Source organism: Lemur catta, chromosome 14 (assembly GCF_020740605.2).
Source record: "Lemur catta isolate mLemCat1 chromosome 14, mLemCat1.pri, whole genome shotgun sequence".
Taxonomy (NCBI): Eukaryota; Metazoa; Chordata; class Mammalia; order Primates; family Lemuridae; genus Lemur; species Lemur catta.
The window spans coordinates 24,952,922-24,976,940 of NC_059141.1; the positions used below are offsets into that span (position 1 = coordinate 24,952,922).

The 24,019-nt window shown below is 36.6% G+C and overlaps 1 protein-coding gene across 1 annotated transcript in view; it reads left to right on the forward strand.

Moving 5' to 3' along the window:
* Positions 1-2,361: 2,361 nt before the first annotated feature.
* The window catches only part of HPSE2 (heparanase 2 (inactive)), an 85,735-nt gene continuing 64,077 nt past the window's right edge, over positions 2,362-24,019 (forward strand). Inside the window, exons 1-2 of the mRNA XM_045567906.1 lie at positions 2,362-2,513; positions 23,456-23,503. Of these exons, the coding sequence (XP_045423862.1) occupies positions 2,362-2,513; positions 23,456-23,503 (200 nt within the window). The remainder of the gene's footprint in view (positions 2,514-23,455; positions 23,504-24,019) is intronic.

Below are 24,019 nucleotides of genomic sequence, written 5' to 3' on the forward strand. Positions count from 1 at the left end.
GTTGCTGTGAGCTAGGCTGACACTACGGCACTCACTCTAGCTCGGGCAACAAAGTGAGACTTTGTCTCAAAAAAAAAAAAAATATATATATATATGGACTTTAGTTAATAATAATGTATTATTATATTAGTTACTAGTGTTTCAGTTGTAACAAATGCACCACACCAAGGCAAATTGTGTGTGAGTGAAGTGGGGAGACAAGTTGTATGGGAACTCTCTGTACTGTCTACTCAATTTTCTATAAATGTAAAATTGCTCTAAAAAATAAAAATAAATGGAGTCTATTAATTAAGGAAAAAAAAGACTGAGCCGTGATGACCTAGTTCTTAGAAGTATGAGTATCATGTGTTATGTTGTTTCACCCATATTAAGGACAACACAAGAAGCAATTAAAAGAGCATTGTTGGTAAAAGGGTCTGTATAGACCTGTCTCCAAAGAAGATACGCAAATACAAATGACCAATAAGCATATGGAAAGATGCTCAACACAATGTCATCAGCCATCATGGAAAAGCAAGTAAAAACAAAACCAAAAAAACTACAATTAAATACCACTTCACACTTACTTAGGATGGCCAAATTTTAAAAAATGAAAAAGAAAATAACAAATGTTGGTGAGGATGTGGAGAAATTAGAGTGCTCACACACTGCTGGTGGAAATGTCAAATGGTATAATCACTTTGGAAAACAGTCTGGCACTTTCCCAAAAAGTTAAACATAAAGTTATCATTACCAAGTAACCCAGAAATTCAACTCCTAGGCATATGTCCAAGAGAAATTAAAACAATTGTCCACACAAAAACTTGCTCATGAATGTTAATAAAGTGGAAACAACCTAAATGTCCATCCATTGATGAATGGATAAATAAAATTTGGCATATCCATACACTGCAATATTATTTGGCTACAAAGTAGAATGAAGTACTGATACATTCTACACCATTGGTGAACCTTGAAAAGATTATGCTAACTGAAAGAAGCCAGACACAAAAGACCACACATTGTATGATTCCCCTTATATTAAACCCCCAGAATAGACAAATCTATAGCTACAGAAAGTGACTGCTTAGGGCTGGGGAGCCTTATGAGGGATGAGGAGTGACTGCTCACGGGCATGGGGTTTCTTTCTGGGATGATTAAAATGTTCTAAAATTTGTTATGGTGATGGTTGCGCAACTGGGTGAATATATTAAAAACCATTGAACTATATACATTAAATTGGTGGATTGTTTGGTATGTGAATGATATCTCAGTAAAGCTGTTACCAAAAAAAAGACTATTATATATTTATCTTTTTATTTTAAAAGGCATAACAATGCTTATTTGCTGCCACTAGCTGCTGGTTGATGACAAAAGTCTTAGGGTTACTTCCTTAAGAGGTTTATTTATATTTGGAATTATCAACAATATTGTCATCCTACATTTGCATAGTATTTAGTTTACATAGCATTTCCAAGTGGACTCTTTTGTTTGGACCTTAAAATGCTAAATAAAGTGCCTGATAAAGTAAGTACTGTATAGATGAGAAAACATACTCGGAGAGGTGAAGTGAATTGCTAAAGGCAGTAGTAAGTGCTAAATCTATATCAGGAACTTGGGAATTCTAACAGAAAGCAAGGTACTTTTTTTTACTACACTACGGTTTGTTTTTAAATGGTAGTTTAAAACAATAGAAACTTATTCTCTCAAGTTTCAGGAGGCCAGAATTCTGAAGTCAGAGCATCAGCAGGGTTGGTTTCTTCTGAAGGCTCTGGGGGAGAATCTATCCCGTGCCTCTCTCTTAGCTTCTGGTGGGTGCCAGCAATCCTTAACATAGCAGCATCTCTCCAACCTTTGTCTCTGTTGTCACATAGCATTCTTCCCTGTGTATCTGTATAGCTGAACTTCTACCTCTTTTCTCTTATAAAGACAGCAGTCATTGGATTTAGGTCCCACCTAATTCCAGTATGACCTTATCTTAACTAAACTAATTACATCTTCAAAGATCCCACTTCAAAATGAGATCACATTCTGAGATTCTGGTAGACATAAATTTGGAAGCGGGGATAACTATTCAATCCAGTACACTGTTCATTATGAAGTATCACCTGAAAATCATTATGGTCTCTGTTGTGCATTAGGTGATCTTTTGTGAAGATTACTTTGAAAACGAAAGGGATAGCAAGATAGCACTGGTAGCTTTTTGTTTGAGTGGTTTCTCAAGTTAAGATAATTCACAACCTCTTTTTTGGTTATTTTATTCATACTGTTAAGAAAAAGGCAGATCTTTTTCTGTGGCCAGGAATGGGTTGGCAGAGACTCACCCTCTCAACTCTGACTTACATGTCTGCTTTTAATCTAGAGCCAAATAACTATCGGACCATGCATGGCCGGGCAGTAAATGGCAGCCAGTTGGGAAAGGATTACATCCAGCTGAAGAGCCTCTTGCAGCCCATCCGGATTTACTCCAGAGCCAACTTGTATGGCCCTAATATTGGGCGGCCCCGGAAGAACGTCATTGCCCTCCTAGATGGGTAGGTCACATTATTTAGCTGTTCTTATGATGTTGTTAATTAAATATAATGAATTAATGTATTTGTATTTTTCTTGATTATTTTTGGTCTTGCAAAGAAAGGAAGGACTTTTTCCATAGTGCCTTTCCCCACTCTAAATCAGAGATTCCCCTTGAAACAGTGGAAGAACTTATCTCTCCAGGCCTTCCATGGTCAGCAGAGAGTGATAAGATATCACAATCTCTAGGATGGGTTGGAAGGGATGCATTGTTGAAAAAACACATTAATATTAGTACTTCATAGCATCATTTTGTAGTTTTAAAAAAGCAGAAGAATTACTCACTCTATTCCAGTGACCTCTTGCAGAGAGTGAAGCTTTATAAAATCTTGGCCAGCAGATTTGGATTAGAAACCAATGAAAAGGAACAAACTGTGGATACATGCAACAGTCTGGATGAATCTCCAGAAAATTATACTGAATGAGAAAAACCAATACAGTTACATACTGTATAATTCCATCTAGATAACATTTGTGAAATGACAAAATTATAGAAATGGAGAACAGATTACTGGTTGCCTGAGGTTAAAGAGGTGGTGGAGGAGGGCAATGAATATGGTTAGAAAGGGCTACAGGAGGGATCCTGGAGGGGATGACACTTTTCATTATCTTGATTGTGGTGACAGATACATGAACCTACACAGGTCATAAAATCATACAGAACTAAACACACATATACAGATATGAGCATAAGTAAAACTGGGGAAATCTGAATAATATTGGTGGATTATATCAAAGTCAATATTCTGGCTGTGATATTATGGTTTTCCAAAATGTTACCATTGGGGAAATCTGGGCAAAATGTATGGGGATTTTTCTTTGTTTTTCTAACTGCATGTGAATCTGCAATTATCTTAATAAAAATTTTAATTAAAAAAAAAGAAAAAGGGCTGGGAGTGGTGGCTCATGTCTATAATCCTAGCACTCTGGGAAACTGAGGTGGAAGGATTGCTCAGGAGTTTGAGACCAGCCTGAGCAACAGTGAGACCCTGTCTCTACTAAAAATAGAAAAATTAGCTGGGCATGGTGGTACGTGTCTGTAGTCCCAGCTACTTGGAAGGCTGAGGCAGGAGGATCACTTAAGCCCAGGAGTTTGAGGTTGCTGTGAGCTAGGATGATGCCATTGCACTCTACCCAAGGCAACAGAGACCCTGTCTCAAAAATATATGTATATAGGAGTCATGTTACATAGGGGCTTATAGGCATAAAAATGGGTTGGAATTTCTTCTAAGTACATTTGGGAAGATATTGAATGTTTTTAAGCTGGAGGAAAATGATGAATTATATAAAAAGTATGTTATGTCTACTCTGTGGAAAATGGATTGGAAAGGAAGCAGGGAAGTCAGTGATAAGGCTGCTGCAGTGTGCAGAGAAAGAATGAAGGGGACCTGGACTAGGGTGGTGGCAGTGGAATGAATATATTGCTAGAGGCAGGATTCACAGGACATGATGATACACTGGATAAGTGTATGATAATGTGACATAGGGTTGTGTAAGTAATTGGGTAGATGGTATTGTTATAACAAAGATGGGAAGACTGGGGAATAACTAGTTCTGGGAAGAATATCATGACTTTGGTTTTCATGTTATGTTTATTATGATTGAATCTAAATAGAAATGTCAAGTATGTCATTGAATACAAATGAAGTGATCAAGACCTCTACTAGAGATATTAATTTGGGGAGTCATTAGATGAAAATGGAATTTAAAGCCATAGGAATAGAGGAGATCATTTAAAGAGAGTGTAAAAAAGGGAGACAGAGGCTTAGGAGAGAGCCCTGAGGAACTTGCACATTTAGAGATACAAGAAAAGAGAAATGGCCTCAGAAGTGAGAGGAAAGGAGAAAATGCTGTGCACACAAACCAGGAAAAGAGAGTTTTGAATTAGGAGGGAGTGCTGCTCAAAGGTCAGGAGGTCAAGTAACAGGAAAGTGCCTTTGGATTTGACAATATGTAAGTTGCTGGTAACCTTGAGAAACAGTTCAGGAGAATGGTGGGAACAGAAGTTGGATTGGTATAGTTAAGTGAATGAATGGGGTGTGAGAAATTGGAAATAATACAGACAATTCTTAGGAGAATTTTGTATTGTGAAGGCAGACAGAAAAACAAAGGGAGTTGTGTGGTCAAGGAAGGTGATGGCATTTTTCCCTTTCAATTTGGTAGATAGTAGAATAAGTTTGTACATTGTTGAGATATATCCATGAGAGGAGAAGAGCTAGATAGTACAAGAGAAGGAGGATATAGCCAACATGAGAAGTCCTTTAAGGTTAGAAGAAATGGAATCCAGAGGGATTAACCTTCATTATATGGAGGGATAATTCCTCCAGCATAAGAAACAAGTATTTTTCTATGTAAGAGATAAAAAAGTCATACTTAGGAGAAGTCTCTACCCTGTTCATTAAGTATAGTCAGGGCATCCGGTTTGTACACATGGTGTAAAAGTGAACACATAGATACTAGTTTGTTATGAATAAGTCAAGATTCTTGGATACAATAATAAGCAACAGATGAAAGAAATGAGCATGTCACTGGGGTATTATGGTGGCAAATGGTGGGCTCCACTTCCTCCACATCCAAAAATAAAAAGAGGACTCAGGAGACTAGAGAAAATCGCTTAAGGTTAGGAAAGATACTGATGAACATTTTTTTTTTCTTTTATGTGCCAGAAAGAAAAAAATGGAGATTTATAATATTTTTCTTAATGTATATGTACTAAATATACAGTGAAATATAACTAGAAACACATAAACATCCCCAGCAACTTGAACTAACAATAACAAAAATGTCAGCACTCTAAATTACCAGCTCTGTAGTCCTTTCTAATCCTCTTGGTTATACAGATATAATTTTACATAGTTGTGATCATTGTATATGCATCATTTTGAGTTCTGCATTTTTTACTCATTGCTTCATATGACCCTTTCCTTATTTCTACATAGTTCTCATATTCATCATTCTTAATAGCAATAAAATATTCCATTGCATTAATGTACCAAAGTCTGCCTAAGCTTTCCCTCGCTGTTGGGCATTTGGGCTGTTTCCAGTTTTTGCCTGTAATATACAGCACAGCTATAAACATCTTTATACAAATAGGTTTTTTATTTCTTTTGAATTACATCCTTGGGCCATATTCCAAAAAGTTGGGTTTCTACGTCAAAGTATACGATAATTTTTATGGCTCTTATATTTGTTGCCAAATTTCTTTTCAGAACAATTTCTCACCAGGTTGTAGGACAGCAATGTGTTAGTGTGTCTTTTCCCTCAATATCCTACAGCAATGAGTATTGTCATTTTTTATTAATTTACTCCAGTTTAATTAATGCAAGATAATGCTGCATGGTTGTTTAAACTTAAATTTTGTTAACTATAAAAAAGCTGAGCATTTTCAAAATCTGTATGTTGTCTTATATCTTCTTATCCCAAGTTTTGTTAGTAATAAAGTAACCATTTTGCCTGAGGCCCAGACCAGAGGCCATTTTAAATTCAGTCCTCTTCTATGTCCACATACTCAATTAGTTATTAAGTAATGTAATTTCTGACTTCTTAGTATCACTCATATCCCATTTTCTTTTCATTTTATTTTAAAGTTTATCATTTTTCCTCCTAATTGATTTCTCTGTATCCAGTCTCAGACTTTAATAATTTTTCTGTATAGATTTCTGAGTAGTTGTTTTTAGACTTATTAAATTTATTTCATGTCATTGTGGTCACTTTTACAGCTATTTAGACTTATTTTCAATCATGATACTCTTCACAGAATTCATTAACAAACTAGTATTTTACATCCAAGGTTTTTAGTAGCACGGTAAAATAGAAAAGAAGCCCATGGGCTGTTGCTTGTATGTAGAAACTAAGTCTGATTATTTAGGCAGATGTCTAGAACATTATTGCTTTATTAGTCCTATTTTAAAAAATATTAAATGATTCCTAGGAAACCCACCCTGTCAGGTGTTCTTCATTCTGCAACTGTTCTGGGTTCACTCACAATATGCCTGACTTGTGGGTGTCCAATAAACCACCCACCTATGTGCTCTGCTGCCTCTGGCAGTTCTGAGGGCTGGCCAAGGCCACAATGCCCCTCTGTGTATATAAACATTTTCTACAGCTTGCTGTTTTCCTCCCTGATCTTGCAGCTGATGTGGGCTGCATTCACGCATGGATCTCTATGTTACACTTACAATAGACCTAAACAGGGTTCACTGAATGGGGACTAATGCTCCTATAAAACGGAGTAATTTTCTTTAAAAAATGCACCATCTGGTTACTCTTGCTTGAAATACAAACCCTGTCAGATGCACTCCTGGCCTTTAAGTTCTGTACCTGCCTAAATTTGCGGCTAATTAAATAGCTATGCCCCCTTGTACAACCTGCCTTCTAGCTACATCAAAGTACAGTATATGTAAATTTTGGAAGATGACATACTCTTTTTTACCTTTGCACCTTTTTATTTTGTGTCATTTGTTTGGAATACCACCCTCTCCTCTTGTTTTTCTTTTTTCCCTAGATCTTCTCTGGTATCTTCAGTCTGGATTTCTTATGGCCTCCTCTGCCCTTGCATAGCATTTTGTTTATTTTACTGCTGTATCACTTATCAAATTAATGATAACATTTGTTTATATATTTGCCTTCCCTGATAGACTATACACTAGAATCAGGACCCCATCTGATTGATTCATTCTGTGTCTTCAGAACCTAGGAATACATAAGTGTCTTACAAATGCATATTGAATGAGTAGTATCTGTCTTATTAAATAACTGGCTCTAGGGTCATCTGACATGAAAACACTTTACATAATTGTGATTGTCAAGTATTGTAAATCTTTGTATAATTATTCGATAAATTATGGTGATTTTTATAAATCATAATGATTATCTTTAGTTTTATAGAACCAAACCAACTTTGGAGCTTTAAAAAATTTTTATTGATATGTAATAATTGTACATATTTATGGAATACATGTGATATTTTGATGCATGCATACAATACGTAATAATCAAATTGGGATAATTAGGATATTCATCATCTCAAACATTTATCATTTCTTTATGTTGGGAACATTCCAAATTTTCTCTTCCAGCTATTTTGAAATATACAATAAATTATTGTTAACTATTGTCACCCTACTGTTCTATCAAACACTAGAACTTATTACTTCTAACTGTATTTTAGTACCCATTAACCAACTTCTCTTCATCACCCCTCCCCCCAAACCCTCCCCAACCTCTGGTAATAACACTGTACTCTCTACCTCCATGAGATCCATGATTTTAACTCCCATATATGAATGACAACATGTGTTATTTGCCTTTCTATGCCTGGCTTATTTCACTTGACATAATATCTCTAGTTCCATCCATGTTTCTGAAAATGACAGAATTTAATTCCTTTTTATGGCTGAATAGTAGTCCACGTGTATATATACCACATTTTCTTTATCCATTCATCTATTCATGGACAGTTAAGTTGCTTGCATATCTTGGCTATTGTGAATAGTGCTGCAATAAATATGGGAGTGCAGATATCTTTTTGATATACTGATTTCCTTTCTGTTGGATATATATCTAGCAGTGGGATTGCTGGATAAGCTTTTTTCTTAGGTAGTTACAGGACTAAACATGGCTCTCTCCCAAATATGAAATCTGTTAGGACATAGATAGAATCTTCATGTTTGTATTGTCAAGGACTAGCATATTGTCTGGAAAATGGAAGTACTTGTTTCATTGTTTTCATGCCCTCATTTGGCAACTGGCTATTCCCAATCATTGATTTTTATCTAAAGGCATGAACATCTGGGCATGGTGGCTGATGCTTGTAATGCCAGCATTTTGGGAGGCTGAGGCAGGAGGATTACTTGAGGCCACGAGTTCAAGACCAGCCTGGGCATCATAGCAAGACTCCATCTCTACAAAAAAGTAGAAAAATTAGCCAGGCATAGTGGCATGCACCTGTAGTCCCAGCTACTTGGGCGGCTGAGGCAGGAGGATCATGTGAGCCCAGGAATTTGAGGTTGTAGTGAGCCATGATGACACCACTGCCCTATATCCTAGGCAGCAGAGTGAGACCTTGTCTTAAAAAAAGGGGGGGGAAAGGGGAAATTGAGCCTAAAGATGTGACTGAATTGCTGCAATCTTATGATAAAACTTGACCAATGAAAAGTTGCTTCTTATCATGAGCAAAGAAAGTAGTTTCTTGAGATAGAAACTACTTCTGGTGAAGATGCTGTGAACATTGTTGAAATGACAACAAACAATTTAGAATATTGCATAAACTTATTTGGTAAAGCAGTGGCAGAGGTTGAGAGGATTGACTCTAATTTTGAAAGAAGTTCTACTGTGGGCAAAATGCTATCAAACAGCATCGCACGCTACAGAGAAATCTTTCATGAAAAGAAGAGTCAGTTGATGCATACTTCACTGTTATTTTAATAAACTGCCACAGTCACTCCAGCCTTCAGCAACCATCATCCTGATTAGTTAGCAGCCATCAATATTGATGCAAGACCCTCCACCAGCAAAGTGATTATGACTTGCTAAAGGCTCAGATGATTGTTAGCAGTTTTTTAGCAAGGAAGTATTTTCAAGTTAAGGTATGTACATTGTTCTTTTAGACATAAGGCTATTGCACAATTAATAGGCTACAGTATAATATAAACATAACTTTTATATATACTGATAAACAAAAAAAATTGTGGAACTTGCTTTATTGCAATATTTGCTTTATTGTAATGGTCTGGAACTGAACCCACAATATCTCTAAGGTATGCCTGTATATAGCCAACTATCACAAGACAGAAGAAAGAAACTATTAGCATGAAAGAGAAAAACCAAGATAAATAAATTAAATAATTTACTCAAGAAGAGCTATCATTCAAGATCAGTTCTTTAAAAATAAAAATCTATAATTAATATCCTTATAGATATATAGAAAAATTTTATACTTGTATTTATAAAAGTATATTTATAAATTATATTTGTAAAAATATAATTCTATAAAAAAGAACAAAAAGATATTTTGAAACTAAACATATACTTGTTGAAATTAAGTCTAATAAAGTTTAGGCAATGATTTCTTACATACAACACTAAAGATGTAAGTGATAAAATAAAACAACACCATCAAGAATGTGAACAGATCACACACAGAATAGGACAAAATATTTGCAAGTCATATATCTGTAAAGGACTTGTATCCAGAATATATATAAAGAACTCTTACAACTCAGTAATAAAGAGACAAATAACCTAATTAAAATATGCAAAAAAGGGATTTGAACATTTTTCCTAAGAAGATATACAAATGGCCAATAAGCACATAAATAGATGCTTACCGTTGTTAGTCATTGGGGAAATGTAAATCAAAACCTCCATGAGATACCACTTCACACCCACTAGGATGGGTATAATCAAAAACACATACAAGTATTAGAAACAGTGCAGAGAAATTAGAGCGTTGATACAATGCTGGTAGGAATATAATATAGTTCAGTGCTTTGGAAAACAGTCTGGCAATTACTTAAAAGGTTAAACATAATTAACATATGACTAAGCAATTTCTCTCTAAGAGAAATGAAAACTCTTGTACACATAAAAACTTATACATAAATATTCATAGCAATATTATTCATAATAGCCAGAAAATGGAAAGTCTACAAGTCCATCAAGTGATGAATGGATAAATAAAATGTGGTATGTCCATATAATGGAATATTTTCATACAATTAAAATAAATGAAGTACTAATACCTGTTACAGCATAGATGAACCTTGAAAACATTATCATCACTGAAAGAAGCCACTCACAAAAGCCACACATTGTGATTCCTTTTATATGAAATGTCCAGAATAAGCAAATCAATAGAGACTAAAAGTAGATTAGTCCTTGCTTAGGGCTACTGGAGACTGGGGAAATGAGGAGTGACTGCAAATGGGTACAGGGTTTATTTTTGAAGTGGTGAAATATTCTAGAATTAGATTATTAACATAATGGTTGCAGAACTCCTTAAATATAATAAAAACTATTGAATTGTAAACTTACATGGATGAGTTGTATGGTATATAAATTATACTGCCAAAAAGCTCTTAAGAGTCTAATAAAATAATTGGAAGACAAAATTAAGAATATCTCCCTTATGAAGAGCTTTAGACAGAGATGGAAATTGTGAGATAAAATTTTACTGATATAGAGGATAAATTCAGGATACCCAACAGCTGTCTTGTAGAAGATCCAGATCCAGAAACAAGGAAGAAAAATATGATTACAGAAAGAATGAAAACTTTACCAATCTTAACAATATAAAAGTAAAGGGACAGTTGACAGAAAATAGAAGGTAGAAATGGAAAGAAGAAATAACACATATGAGGGGTGATATCCTTATATAATATATGAAGATTCAGAAAATATTGTCTAAACCATTGGGATAATAAATGGAGAAGTAGAGAGGAGGAGCCGCAGTAAATGAAGCACATGGAATTTGCTTGACTCTTGGTTAGAATGACTTATAGCAGCACTTTCTTAAATGTGCTCTGGAGAATATCACTTCTGCAGGATATTAACATTATGTGGAAGGAAAAAACATTAAAGGTTCCATGATCAAGTAAGTTTGAGAACTACTGGGATCTACACACTTACTGAAACACTTCGCAGCACCTTTAATACATTAGTTTACATTCTGAATCTCCAAGAAAGGGATTTAGCATTCAGAAATCTCTGAATTTATTTGACCACAAAGTCTTATTTTCAGAGACCTTCTTGAGGGACTAGTGTTCCACTAACACATTTGGAGCACATTGACTTAGAATATGAGCTCTGGTTCAGGTGAGAGATGGCAGTAGAGCAAGCACTAAAAAAAGAATTACAAGTTGGAGAACCCAGAGAACCTGCACTGCTTCAAGAGCCTCATTTCTGGTCTACATGCTTTCATTCTTGTCCTCCTCTAATCTATTCACCACTCAGTTGCCAGAAAAATCTTTACAGACATAATTCATATGATGCCAGTCACTTGCTAAAGACTCTTTAATGACTTTTCATGGCCCTTAGAATAAAATCAAATCTCTTTACCATGGCCCACAGGGCTCTCTGATGAATGATCTGGCCTCTGTCCAGCTCTTCATTTTTATCTTCTACCACATTTCCTTTTTCTAACTACACTCAGGCCTCACTGGCCTGGTGCATGCTAAACTTCTACCTTGAGTGTTCTCTTCTTTTGTCACATGGCTGTTTTCTTCTCATCCATTAGAGCACTTCCTTGAGTAACCTAGCTAAGTAATTATCCACATACCATGATAATTCTCTTTACAGTATTCATTAAAATTTCAAACTGTATATTTATTTTTTGTTTACTTGTTGGTTATATATTATAAATTCCATAAGGGGGGAAAGTGTGTCTGTTGTATTTCCTATTGTATAATATAGACAGTATGGGCATAAACCCTGGTACCTAGTAGGTGCTCAAATTTGTTGAATGAATAAAGGAAGGAATGGAAGTTATCCCAACATTCTATAGACTTGCTAGTGGAATATTCTAACCTATACCTCTGTTAGAAACAGAAAGCTAGACGTGGTGGCCATGGTGGCCCAGAGAGCTATGGAAAGCATTCAAATTTGAGCAAAGGAGAAAGAAGCAGAACAAAACTAGAAAGTAAGCAATGGTCTTTGCCATCACAGCAGACTGTATGATGTATGCTGTATGTTCAATACAAGCCAGAAATAGAAAAATTGCCTTTTTATATCTAGAATTTCTATCTTTGGTTATGTCTAATTACCAATACTTCTACTAAGTGCCTAATGCTGATTTGTGGACTTCACATTTTACTAAAAGCATGAGTAGCTATGAAGGCTATATGGATGGGTAAGGATTGAAATGTCACTGTATTCCTATGCACAGGCTTTCATTATGACATCCGCAGACCCAAGGCACTTGGACTTCATGAGTCCCTTCCTCCTTAAAATCATATTAAAACTTATATTTTACAACTCCATTGGTATGAGGACAAATATATTAAAAAAACATTCTTTTCAACTTAAAACTTTATTTTTTTCTTCTGATTTAACCTTGGTCCATAAAAGTATTGTAGGTCCAAGGCATTGTGCCTGCTGCGCCTAATGGAGAAGTCAGTCCTGCCTATATACATGTCAAGAAGAGAATGCAAATAGAGACAAAGGTAATTTTGGATATTTATTTGCTATCACATCGACTGTGAGCATCATTCACCTCATAGGGGTATAATAATAAATTATTCATGAGGTCTCTTTCAGCTCTAACCTTCTTGGATTCTAACACACTTAGTTTAGCACAAAATAAAAGATTTCCCAATTTATTTCCTAATATATAACAATAGCCTTCTATTTTCTCTTATAGTGAATCAATATAGCAGGATGGTAAAGAGCATGCACTTTGGAACCAGATGAGACCTGGATTATCTACTAGCTGAGTCATCTTGAGGAATTGTTTAACCTCTTTAAAGTATTAGTCCTCTTATCGGTAAAATGGGACTAATAAGGTTACCTATTTCTTGGGTTTGTTGTGAAGATAAATGAGATAATGAATTTAAAGTGCTTAGTACAGTTCCTGGCATATGTTGACACCTAAATACATGTTAGCCACAACTGTCAAGAAGAACAGATATATTTCAAAGATGAAAAGGCAGTTTTTAGTCTAATAGCTTTTTTGCACATGACTCAATGTAGCTTTCTAAGCAGTTCAGAGAATTGCATGAGGAAAGGAACTAGCAAGATTTAGCTACAATAACATGTCAGTATAATGAGGGTAACCACAGCTCTACTTCCCTCCTGTGAACTTGCTTATGTCACATTCTTGTTCGGAGTGGGAAGATGCACAGCTGGGGACAATTTGGTACACAGAGTAATTATCACAATGTTATTCCTAATAATTGGTCTGTTTTATTTCAACTGTGAAAGAGTTATATGACTTGACCAAACTGCAGGAGGAGAAAAGAGAACAAGATATTACTCTTAGTTTATGAGAAGAGAATTCCATCTCTCTGCCTCTAGGGAGAGGCCAAAGCTGCTCAGGGCCCATTAACAGGGAAGCACTGGCTACTGCGAAGTTCTGCTCCCTAGCTGAGAATCATATTAACAACCAGTTACTTCTAAACTGGCTTTCTTTTACTTTTACTTTTTTCTTGGAAAAGACGTCTTTCCTGATTGGAGAAGCAGACTAATTCTTTACCCAAACTCAAGCTTATGAGTTCTTGTCATTGTGATGAAGGATATTCCTCTATGCCTCTAATGTCAGAAAAATCAGTCTAGGATAGGAGTTAGAAAGCACATTGGAGATGGAGGCTGGAGTCGTGGAACACAGATTTAGATTTGACACTTTATAAGTCAAATGGTCTTGGGAAATATTCTTCCTCACTTTCTTCTTTTCCATTTTTTTCCTCCCTTCCCTCTTCTTTCCCTTACAACCCTGCTTTTTCCTTCAAGAATGCTCTACTCTTACAGGTGCTGCTAAGATCACAATTTGTCAAAAGTTTGGTTTATTGTCCTCCTGTATTAGAAGTACCTGGAGGGATTGTTAAAAATGCAGCATGATTCTTAAGCTCCAGCTCAGACCTCCTGAGCCAGATATGGAAGGATGGGACCTACATATTGGCATTTTGAGTAAAGACCTCAAGGAATTATTTACACACTGAAGTATGAGAATCATTACCCTGTAATATAGGCAGAGCAAGTTTTGTTATCTTTATTTTACAGATCAAGGAATGGAGGTGCACAAATATTAAATGATTTACCAAGCTCAAAAGCCAGAACCAGGAAGAGGAAACTCACATTTATTGAGCACCAACAGTGTGCCAGGCACTACCTGTGTTCTTACATGTATGTTTTCTTGTTAATCTTCACAGCATATTTGGGAAGTAAGTGCTATTCTCTCCATATGACATGGTTCAGGGAGGTTAAACAACTTATCCAAGGTCGCATGGCTAATGAGCTATGTATCCAGATCTCAAATCAGATATCTGACTCTAGGCCCATCCTCTCTCTACTCTGGTGCTGTTTTCCTGAATCCTCATCTTTCAACTAAGCTAAATGGTCTAACACAAAAAACAAAATATAATCCTTCTCCACCTCAGTTCCACAGTGCTCACTCTCATAGAGTCAGCTTCATACCGGGACTTGAGCTTTTGGAAAGTTTACTTTTCTGTGTGAAATTCATAATGACATCCTGATGCATTTTTCCTCCTTTACACCAGGCTCCACAGCCAGGTCAAATCATATTCAGGTTAGTTATAGCCTTCTTTGCTCGAATCCAAGTCTTTACAACTTCCTCAGCAGCATTTTGGACGGTCAAGACATGTCTATCATGGTCTTCCCCTAGCCAGCACGTTCCAGCTCCAGCCAGAGCCTTCCAGACCTCTTTCAACATCTTCTCTCAGCATCCCCCACTCCCCTCCCTTTCTCTTTGTTCCAATCAAGCAAATCTATTTGATCTTCTTAAATGTGTTTTCTCTCACATCTGCCTCTGGCTTCTTGCAGACATCGTCCTATATCCTCCTTTCTCCCAAATTAGCAGCAAATAGGCTTCATCTTGGGGGCCAATTCCAGGTAATAGTGCCTGGCACCCTATCTCCAGAAGGATTCTTAGGCCAATCCTGAGATAAGTGAGGGAATATTGACATCTACTACCAATGTCTACCATAGGCTCAGGAAAAGGGAACAGCATCACACACAGCACAAATTTGCTGTCTCTGCATGATTATAACAAGGGCTTTAGAGCCAGAATTTAGTTCGAATCCCAGCTCTGCAACTCATTACCTGAGTGATCTTGAGCACAGTTTCTTTATAAAATGAAACTGATAATACCAACCTTACAGGATTGTAAAATGTGTAAACTGCTTATCGAGTGCCTGTCAATCGGCAAATGGTGGTTATTTTTTCCTTTCTCCATTTATGACTCTCCTTAAATTTAATCTCCTGGAAGTAACTTTTAAGAATAAGAGAGACTAGACAAAAAGTCTCACACATCTCAAATCCTATATATTAAAGGCTTTATAATCTATAGGGAAACTAAGGGAAATGTAAGCTCAAAGGGAAGCCTAAATAGAGATCTGCACTAGCCATTAAAGTCAACAAACATATAGTTATGCTATTTATCAGTCTACTGCCAATGTGTTATTATACATAAATAGAGGTGAGGAGAGGAGAGAGGGAAGGACTGAAGGGGAGGAAGGCAGGGAGAGAGAGAAAGAGAGAGATGTCAATATTTTAGTAGTTCTACGTAGCACCCAGTGTAGCTCAACATATAATTAGCCATGAAATTAGCTTATATGCCTTTGGTCCAGAGCCATATAAGTGGCTTTGGACCAAATGAAAGATGCCCCTAAATTTGTTGTTTATATCTAGAGTTCAGCCTGGTTTACTGTAACTCAAGATGAATAATTTTCTCACAAGTTTTTCCTAGGCTTTTGTGTGGATTGGCTGTTACATCTTATTTGTGTTAGTTACATAACTAAAGATTCTTTTTGTGGTATGTACTCATTTAGACATCCAGTTCCCTGTGAAGGATGTATCCTCTTTCCTGGGAGCAAAATTCAGAATCCAGTTTTTAGGGTTGTACTCTGTGGTCCAGAAGTAGAAATCAATCCCCAAAGACCATGAATAAAGATGGGCCTTATTATAAGAGAGAGCTATGATATGCCCTGGGAGAGAAGGCTCAATAATATTTCAGATACGTCATATGTGCAGGTGGAAAACAGAGGAAAGAAATTCTCCCAGATTTGGGGTCCCCTGGGGGAGGAAAGGAACTCTCACAATGAAAGGAGATATTTTGTTCTTTTCTATAGCAGCATATTGGCTCTAATGGGAAGGACTCCTAAAACTAAAATATCTGCCTGGCACTGGCCAATTTTCTTTGATATTAGGTCCCTGTCCCTTTCCTTCTCTTATCCTTCTTTGCATGATTGGAGGTCAGCATGAGGGCAAATACCCCTTGCCCTATGAGATCATAATCCAGATTTCTGTCATCGTAATTCAGGTATGGAAACATCCAACCTTGGAAAACCAAGACCTTCCCCTCTTGTCAATATTCACATACTGGGTCATCTTTAACTTATATATTTGTAGACCTACATATAGGGATTAGAATGGAGTGGATAGTTGAAAATCCTTGGATAATACCAGACCCTAAATGGAATTTTATTTTCCCAGTGGTATTTCACTCCTGACAGCACTATTCTATGTACAAGTTATTCCACCTCTAATATTACTGTTGCTGAGCATTTTCCAGCTGTGTTGAAGGTATTCATTTATGTGGTTTGGGCCAGTTTCCGAGAAACAGGCAGAACTAGAGAGCAGAAGAATCCATCAATGTTAGAATTGAACAAAGAAAATCATAATCTTTTTGGACATGCTGTTCAAAAGATTTATTTATTTATTTATTTATTTATTTATTTTTATTTGATATCCAACATGGATATTAAAACAGAGTATAGGAGTGGTATAGATTCCTATGTATAAAATATAGAAAGCCCTAATTTTCAGGGAGGGAGCACAGAGGTGGGGAGAATACCTCAAACTCATTGACTATAATATCTGTTTCTTGAAATTTTATCTAATCATTTTCCTTTATGTGCTATTTCTGTGGTTGGTTTTTCTTTTTCTAGTTTAAAAAAATGTTATTCAAAGACTTCTGAAAAGAGAATATTTGCCCCATTTTAGATGAGTTTTTTTTACTTCTCAAAAAACAAGGATGTGTTAGGTCATCTTCATGGTATTTGGAAGTGCATATTTTGTTTGACATTATTTGCAAATTCGATTTTTCTTCCTCAGACTAAGTGTAGAAATGCTTCCATGCTTCCATATGCTTGAAGTTAGTCTCCTTATTTTGGTAAGAAGGAAGAAAGAAGAATGTAGTTTATAGCAATTTTCACATGAACACATATTCAATATTACTGTTTCTTCAAAGTTAGCTAAAACAACTTTTCTACTGCTTCAACATATGACTGAAGTTAAACAGATAATATGATTTGTTTTAAAATATTAAATTGTGATTGAAATATTTTATTTTATTTTTTTAGGGTTCAGCAGGAGTGTTTTTTTTTAAATTTTTTTTTAATTTCAGCATAATATGAGGGTACAAACATTTAGGTTACATATATTGCCTTTGCCCCACCCAAGTCAGAGCTTCAAGCATGTGAAATATTTAAAAAAATATAATAAAACTATATTTTGCTCTTTTGATTTCTCATACAAAATAAGACATTAGATGAGAATCTGACTTTAATTTTTTTTTGTAAATAGACAATATGACATAGCACCATTAAAAATGCTTCAGTTTTTCATATACAAAATTCTTTTTTATGCAATAAATTCTTATATATAAATTTTTAAAACTTTTATTCTGTTCCACAGCTCTCTTTACTAAATCTTGAGCTAGGAATGTTTTAACCATTGTAGTTTTTATGACATATTTTAATATATGGTGTTATAGATCAAATAAATATCCCTCTAGTATTCTATTATAATATGTCAAAATTTTCTTGACTTCTTCCAGATGAATGTTAGAATGATTTTATAAAGTTTCAAAAATATCTACTGAGATTTTTTAATTTTTTTAATTAATTTATTTTTTAGAGACAGAGGCTCTCTCTGTTGCCCAGGCTGGAGTGCAGTGGCATGATCATAGTTACTGTAACCTTGAACTCCTGGACTCAAGTGATCCTCCCACCTCAACCTGCCCAATAGCTAGGACTACAGGCATGTGCCACCACACTCGACTAATTTGTAGAGACAAGATCTGGCTATGTTGCTTAAGCTGGTCTTAAACTCCTGGCCTCAAGTGATCCTCTTACCTCAGCCTCCCAGAGCACTGGGATTACTGGTGTGAGCCACTGCACTCAGCTGGATTTTTTATTAGAATTCCCTTAAACCCATAAGTTAGTTTAAAAAGAATAGTTGGTGTTCCTCTCCAGAATCATGGTATCTATTTTTCTATATTTGATGTTTAAGTATTTTTCTGTAAATATTTAATATTCTATTTATAAGTACAGTATATTTCAAATTTAATTATATATTTCATAGATTTTCCTTGAGGGATGTGGGGTGAAGGTATAGAGAGAAAACATTAACATTACTTTAAATGTCACTAACTCTATAGTTTTCTCATTCTTTTTGTAATATTCCTTTAGATAATAGAACGTTATTTAATGACTTAATTCTCACATATAGTGGAACAAATTATCCAATGCATATGAGGATCTCCAAATTATAGTTCATGAAGAACCAGTTTCCAATTTCCAATGTGCCAAATTAGATGTGTTCTTAATTTCCTGTCCAGAGCCTTTTAGCCAAGCAGGGAATTAATGATTTCTTTTGGTCTTAATTTTCTTGTGAACGCATAGCTGTTAATGTCAATGACTATTTACTTCAAGTTCTCTGAGTCATATTCAGGAGGATCACAATATATTTGCCAACATCAGCATCAAAAGTCCTCTCCTGGGTTCCTCATCATGGGGAATAGCATTCATTGCTGCAATTAAAACTTTGACTTCCAATGAGATATCACCTAACCCCAGTGAGATTGGCCTCTATCAAAAAATCCCAAAACAACAAATGCTGGCAAGGATGTGGAGAGACAGGAACACTCTTACACTGCTGGTGGGACTGCAAATTGGTTCAACCTCTGAGGAAAAGAATTTGGAGATACCTGAAAGAGCTAAAACTAGAAATACCATTCAATCCAGCAATAGCATTATTAGGCATCTACCCAAAAGAGCAAAAGACATTCTGCAATAAAGACATCTGCACCCAAATGTTTATGGCAGCACACTTCACCATTGCAAGGATGTGGAAACAACCCAAGTGCCCATTAATTCATGAGTGGATTATTAAAATTTGGTATATGTATATAATGGAATATTACTCATTTATAAGAAATGACAGTGATCTGGCACCTCTTATATTTTCCTGGATTGAGCTTGCACCCATTATCCACAGTGAGGTATCACAAGATTGGAGGAATAGCCTCCACATGTACTGGCCATCAAATTGGCACTAACTGATCAACACTATGGTGCTCACATGGTAGTAATATTCTCCAGGGATTAGGGAGTTGTGGGGGGTAAACTCACAACTAATGGACAGGGTGAGCATTGTAGAGGGAAAGGGTGTGCCTCTAATCCTCCCTTGGGTGAGGCAAAGACATAAAATGTAACCTAAACATTTATAACCTCATAATATCCTGAAATAAAAAAAATAAAAAATAAAATAAAATAAGATAAAATAAAACTTTGGCATCCTCTCTTCCTCTTGAGCACACCAATGGTGTTTCTAAAATATGTTTTTTCATTCCCCCATTTCAAAGACTCCCCTCTGTCTGTAGTAATCTCTTGCCAGTTTATCTACACTAGTACCTTTCCTCTTAACCATAGCCAGAGTGATATTCCTAAAACTCAAATCTGATCCTAAAACTCCCTTGCTTATGTTTAAACACAGAATAAATCCAACAAGCACATATGGAAGACAAACTAGCTATATTTTACAGTAGTACATTAGATGTTAGTCATACAAAGGTAAATAGAACCTGGACTTGTACCTCGTTACAGGTAAAGGCCAGACTTGTTAACATCACAGAGCAGCCTGTAGTGATCTCACCAGCCTGACCTCCTGCCCTTCCCTTACGTGTTCCCTGACATCTAGCCCTACTGGACTCCTGAGAATGCAACTCACTTGACTCTTCCTTGCTTTGCTCATCCTGTTCTTTGCCTAGACTGCTCCGCATGGTAAAATCCTATCCTTCTTTCAGTGTCAGATTAAATGTCCTGTACAATGGGAAGATTTTCTCAACCCATATTCCTTCTTCTAACACCATGGAAGGTAGACCTAACTACTCTGTTGACTACAATTTTACAGCAGTTACTTTGTACCAGTAGCACAGCATACAGAAATTTTGGTAGCTAATTGTCTACCTGTCTATCTCTTGGGCTTCATTGTGGTTGTCTCATAGCAGAGGCCCTGTGTCAATCACCTTTTGATACCTGCATCCAGCATATTGCCTTACAAATAAGCACGGAAGTGCTCAAGTCTGTGAGATAAAGCTAACAAAGAAGGTACTTAGGCTTTTTCCTTTTACTGATTAATATAGCAGTGTTTTCTCAATGCAAAAATTCAAGTAATTTCTTGCATCTTCGAGTTGTACTATACTTCTCAGCCTCAGTAAAAACAGCATGGAGGCAGCATAGGATACTAGAAAGAGGGTATGATTTGGAAACAGAGAACCTGGGTTTAGTTCACACTAGCTCTATGAATTTGAACAAGTCACATAACTCAGCTTCCTCCACTATAATATAGGAATATCCACCTAACTGGGTTGTTTTGAGGATTATGGGAAATTATACATACAAGAAACTGAAAAGCAATTTATAATGAGAAAGCTCTGTAAATGTCAGTTATTTTCACAATGGTTATTTTAATTTTTTTAGAAACAGGGTGTTGCTCTTTTGCCCAGGCTGGAGTGCAGTGGCCAGATGATAGCTCACTGTAATCTTGAACTGCTGGACTCAAGAGATCCTCCTGCCTCGTCCCCTTAAGTAACTGGGACTACAGGCACACGCCAGCACACCCAGCTAATTTTTTAATTTTTTATAAAGACAGGGTCTCACTATGTTTTCCAGGCTGGTCTTAAACTATTGGGCGCAAGCTATCCTCCTGCCTTGTCCTCCTAAAGTGCTGAGATTATAGGCATGAGCCACTGTACCTGGCCTTATTATGGTTAGATGCTTGTATTTAATATTATCTAGATTTTCTAATTTTTCAAATATCTTGGGGAGAAGGTATAAAATTTCATCTCCCCCTCTTTATTTTTGGGTGATCCTACTTCTAAGATTATCATCAACAGACTCCATTGTTTAGAGTACATATGTGGCAGGGATAGTATTTTAGATAATAATCTGTTTTCTTTCTCCTTGTATTTTTCCAGTTTCCTTCTCTCTATTCAAGCAGATAGCTGGTTGTGTGCTTATTGGCTTAGGGGTAGCACCATGGCATGATGGAAAAGGAAAATAGTGCATAAGCCTTTCTGGCTTTTGAATTCCAAAAGAGAATTCCTAGAGACAGAGGGCCAGAAATAGCGAGAAGAGTAGAGCTACTCTCCCAAACTCAAAAGAGATTTTTCTGGGCTGGGGAAAGGAGACAAGGTAAAGAGAAAGAGAAATCCGTGGTTTTCAAAAGCAGATGGTACCTGTTTCCCAAGGAGTGCGGTGAGGGTGGGTGGTGTGACCCCATAAACTTGGCTGTTTGGGGTGTCTGGAGTTATTACTTCTCTATCCAGTAGGGAAGCTAGTAATCTATATAATGGGATCAATAATATACACCTCACCAAACAAAGTAATTTTGAGAATTATAAGAAATAGCACATGTGAATGGCTTGTACTCAGTAAGTACTCAGTAAATGTTATATTCCCTCCAACCCATATTAATATTTTGGCCCAGCCTGTCAAACCAATTCCATTCTTGGATCTCCCCCATGCTCCATTTTCCATGTTCTTGCTTGAGGACTGTTGAATGGCACTGGAGGGAGAAAAAAAAAAAAGGTAAAACCATGCAGACAAGAGTCAAGCCAAGGCCACTGCAGCTCCCTTCTCCTCCTCCTCCTTTTCCTTTTTCTCCTTCTCTCTTTGCCTTTCATCTTCCCAGTCCTCTCTTCTCCTTCCCCTTCTTTTCTTCTTCTTTTATAAACTTCACTTTGATGCTAACCAAGAGTTCTGGTATCCAGTCCTATGCTTCTCTCATCCTCTCTGCAAAGAAACTCTCAGTCTTCTTTTGCCATCACAGCACAGCAGAGCCTGTTTGGGCAGCACACAGCAACCAACCTCTTTGCCCATGCATCTGCCTGGCAGCATTACACTGCGATAGAACAGGGATAGAGCCTTCTAGACAAAACACTGTCTTCCTCCCTGGTGGAAGAGTTCTTCACTTATGAAGTACTATTAAATATTGCTTTGCTCTGAAGAAAATTTCCCCTCCAGGGTCTCAGGGATAGAAGGAATATCTTGAAGAACTGAGATGTTCCTTTTGACTTCCTGCACCTGGGTGGCAACTCTCTCCAATAGTAGTAGTAGCCAAGATAGCATATGGCCTCAGCACACGTGCATGAGGAGGAGGTAGGGGGATGATTGAGTTATTCATAGACATGTGATTTATGATACCCTGTGGCATCTGTGAGTCTCTATATGCATCCTCCTAGCCCTTTGGTTTTTCTGGAACCTCCAGGAACACAAGGGGGTGGGGAATTGCTAACAAGGCTTGGATGTGTGCTTAACTGCACAGAACCAGGTCTGGTTTCCTTTTTGAGCTGAGCATGCTTGTCAGATGACATTCAGTTCTATACTTAGTTGCTCCAGAAGTAGATAGATTTCTCTTGTGGTGCTCAGGTTTCTATACTCAGCCAGGTGTGGCAGCCCTTCATTGGGGCATATTTGGTAGCGCTTTGTACTTACATAAATAAATTTGGTTTTCCTATGTTCTTTCCAGGAAAGCCTGTGGTTTTTCAAAGGCATCTATTGTGCTGTCATCCTTGGGAAATGTTTCTGTTTATTTGTTTCCTAGTAGATATCAGAGTCCTTAGATAATAGGAAATGGGACAGGTAAGTTTTGATTATAAGGAAATTGATGTGAGAGCCATCAGGCATGGGCTTGGGAAGACAGACGTAGACAGAATGCCTTATTGGGGTCTTGATTTCCAGATGGTGAGGGACATGTGGGGAGCTGAAAGTATAGTTACCTTCACCTTCTTTACAATTTGACCTCCAGTAGGTATGGATAGGCCATATTTGTGGCTGTCGGTCCTCTCAGAAAACATAGCTGCTTAGGGATTGGTTCAATTTATCTTATTTTAACCTTGGGGGTGTGGTTTACTTGAAGTTGCAATATCTTTTTTTTCTATTCCTTACAGATTCATGAAGGTAGCAGGAAGCACTGTGGATGCAGTTACCTGGCAACAGTAGGTATTCACCATTTTTGCTCTGACTTATTATCAGCTGCTGTGAAATAAAAGATAATTAGTTGTCACCAAATTCATAACTGACATTTAATAAGCTATCCTTCATCCTCCAAGAAAAAATTTAAAATTAACTTCACAGCAGTTCTTATTGCTATCTCATAGTACTATTATTTTGTTGTTTTCAGGAAAGCAAAACAAAACACTGACACAATTTGGAGAGGTTGGCTACTAGGTACACTTTTAAATTAATCTGTCACCAGTGAACTGGTCATGGGGATCTAAGCCTGCCTCCGTTGCCCCATAGGCTTTTCCTTTGGGAATAAATTTTCTTGTTTAAGAGAGGAAATGATTTTAATTGCTCAATATATCAAGTGAAAATAGAAACACTTTGTTATATTAATGGCAGTGGTCTTAATTAGTGCCAAGTGAGTCACTAATATGAAGCAGATTAAAAAAAAAAGAATATCAATAAAATGAAGCAGCTTGAAGAGAGGGCATAAACTCCAACTTTCCAGT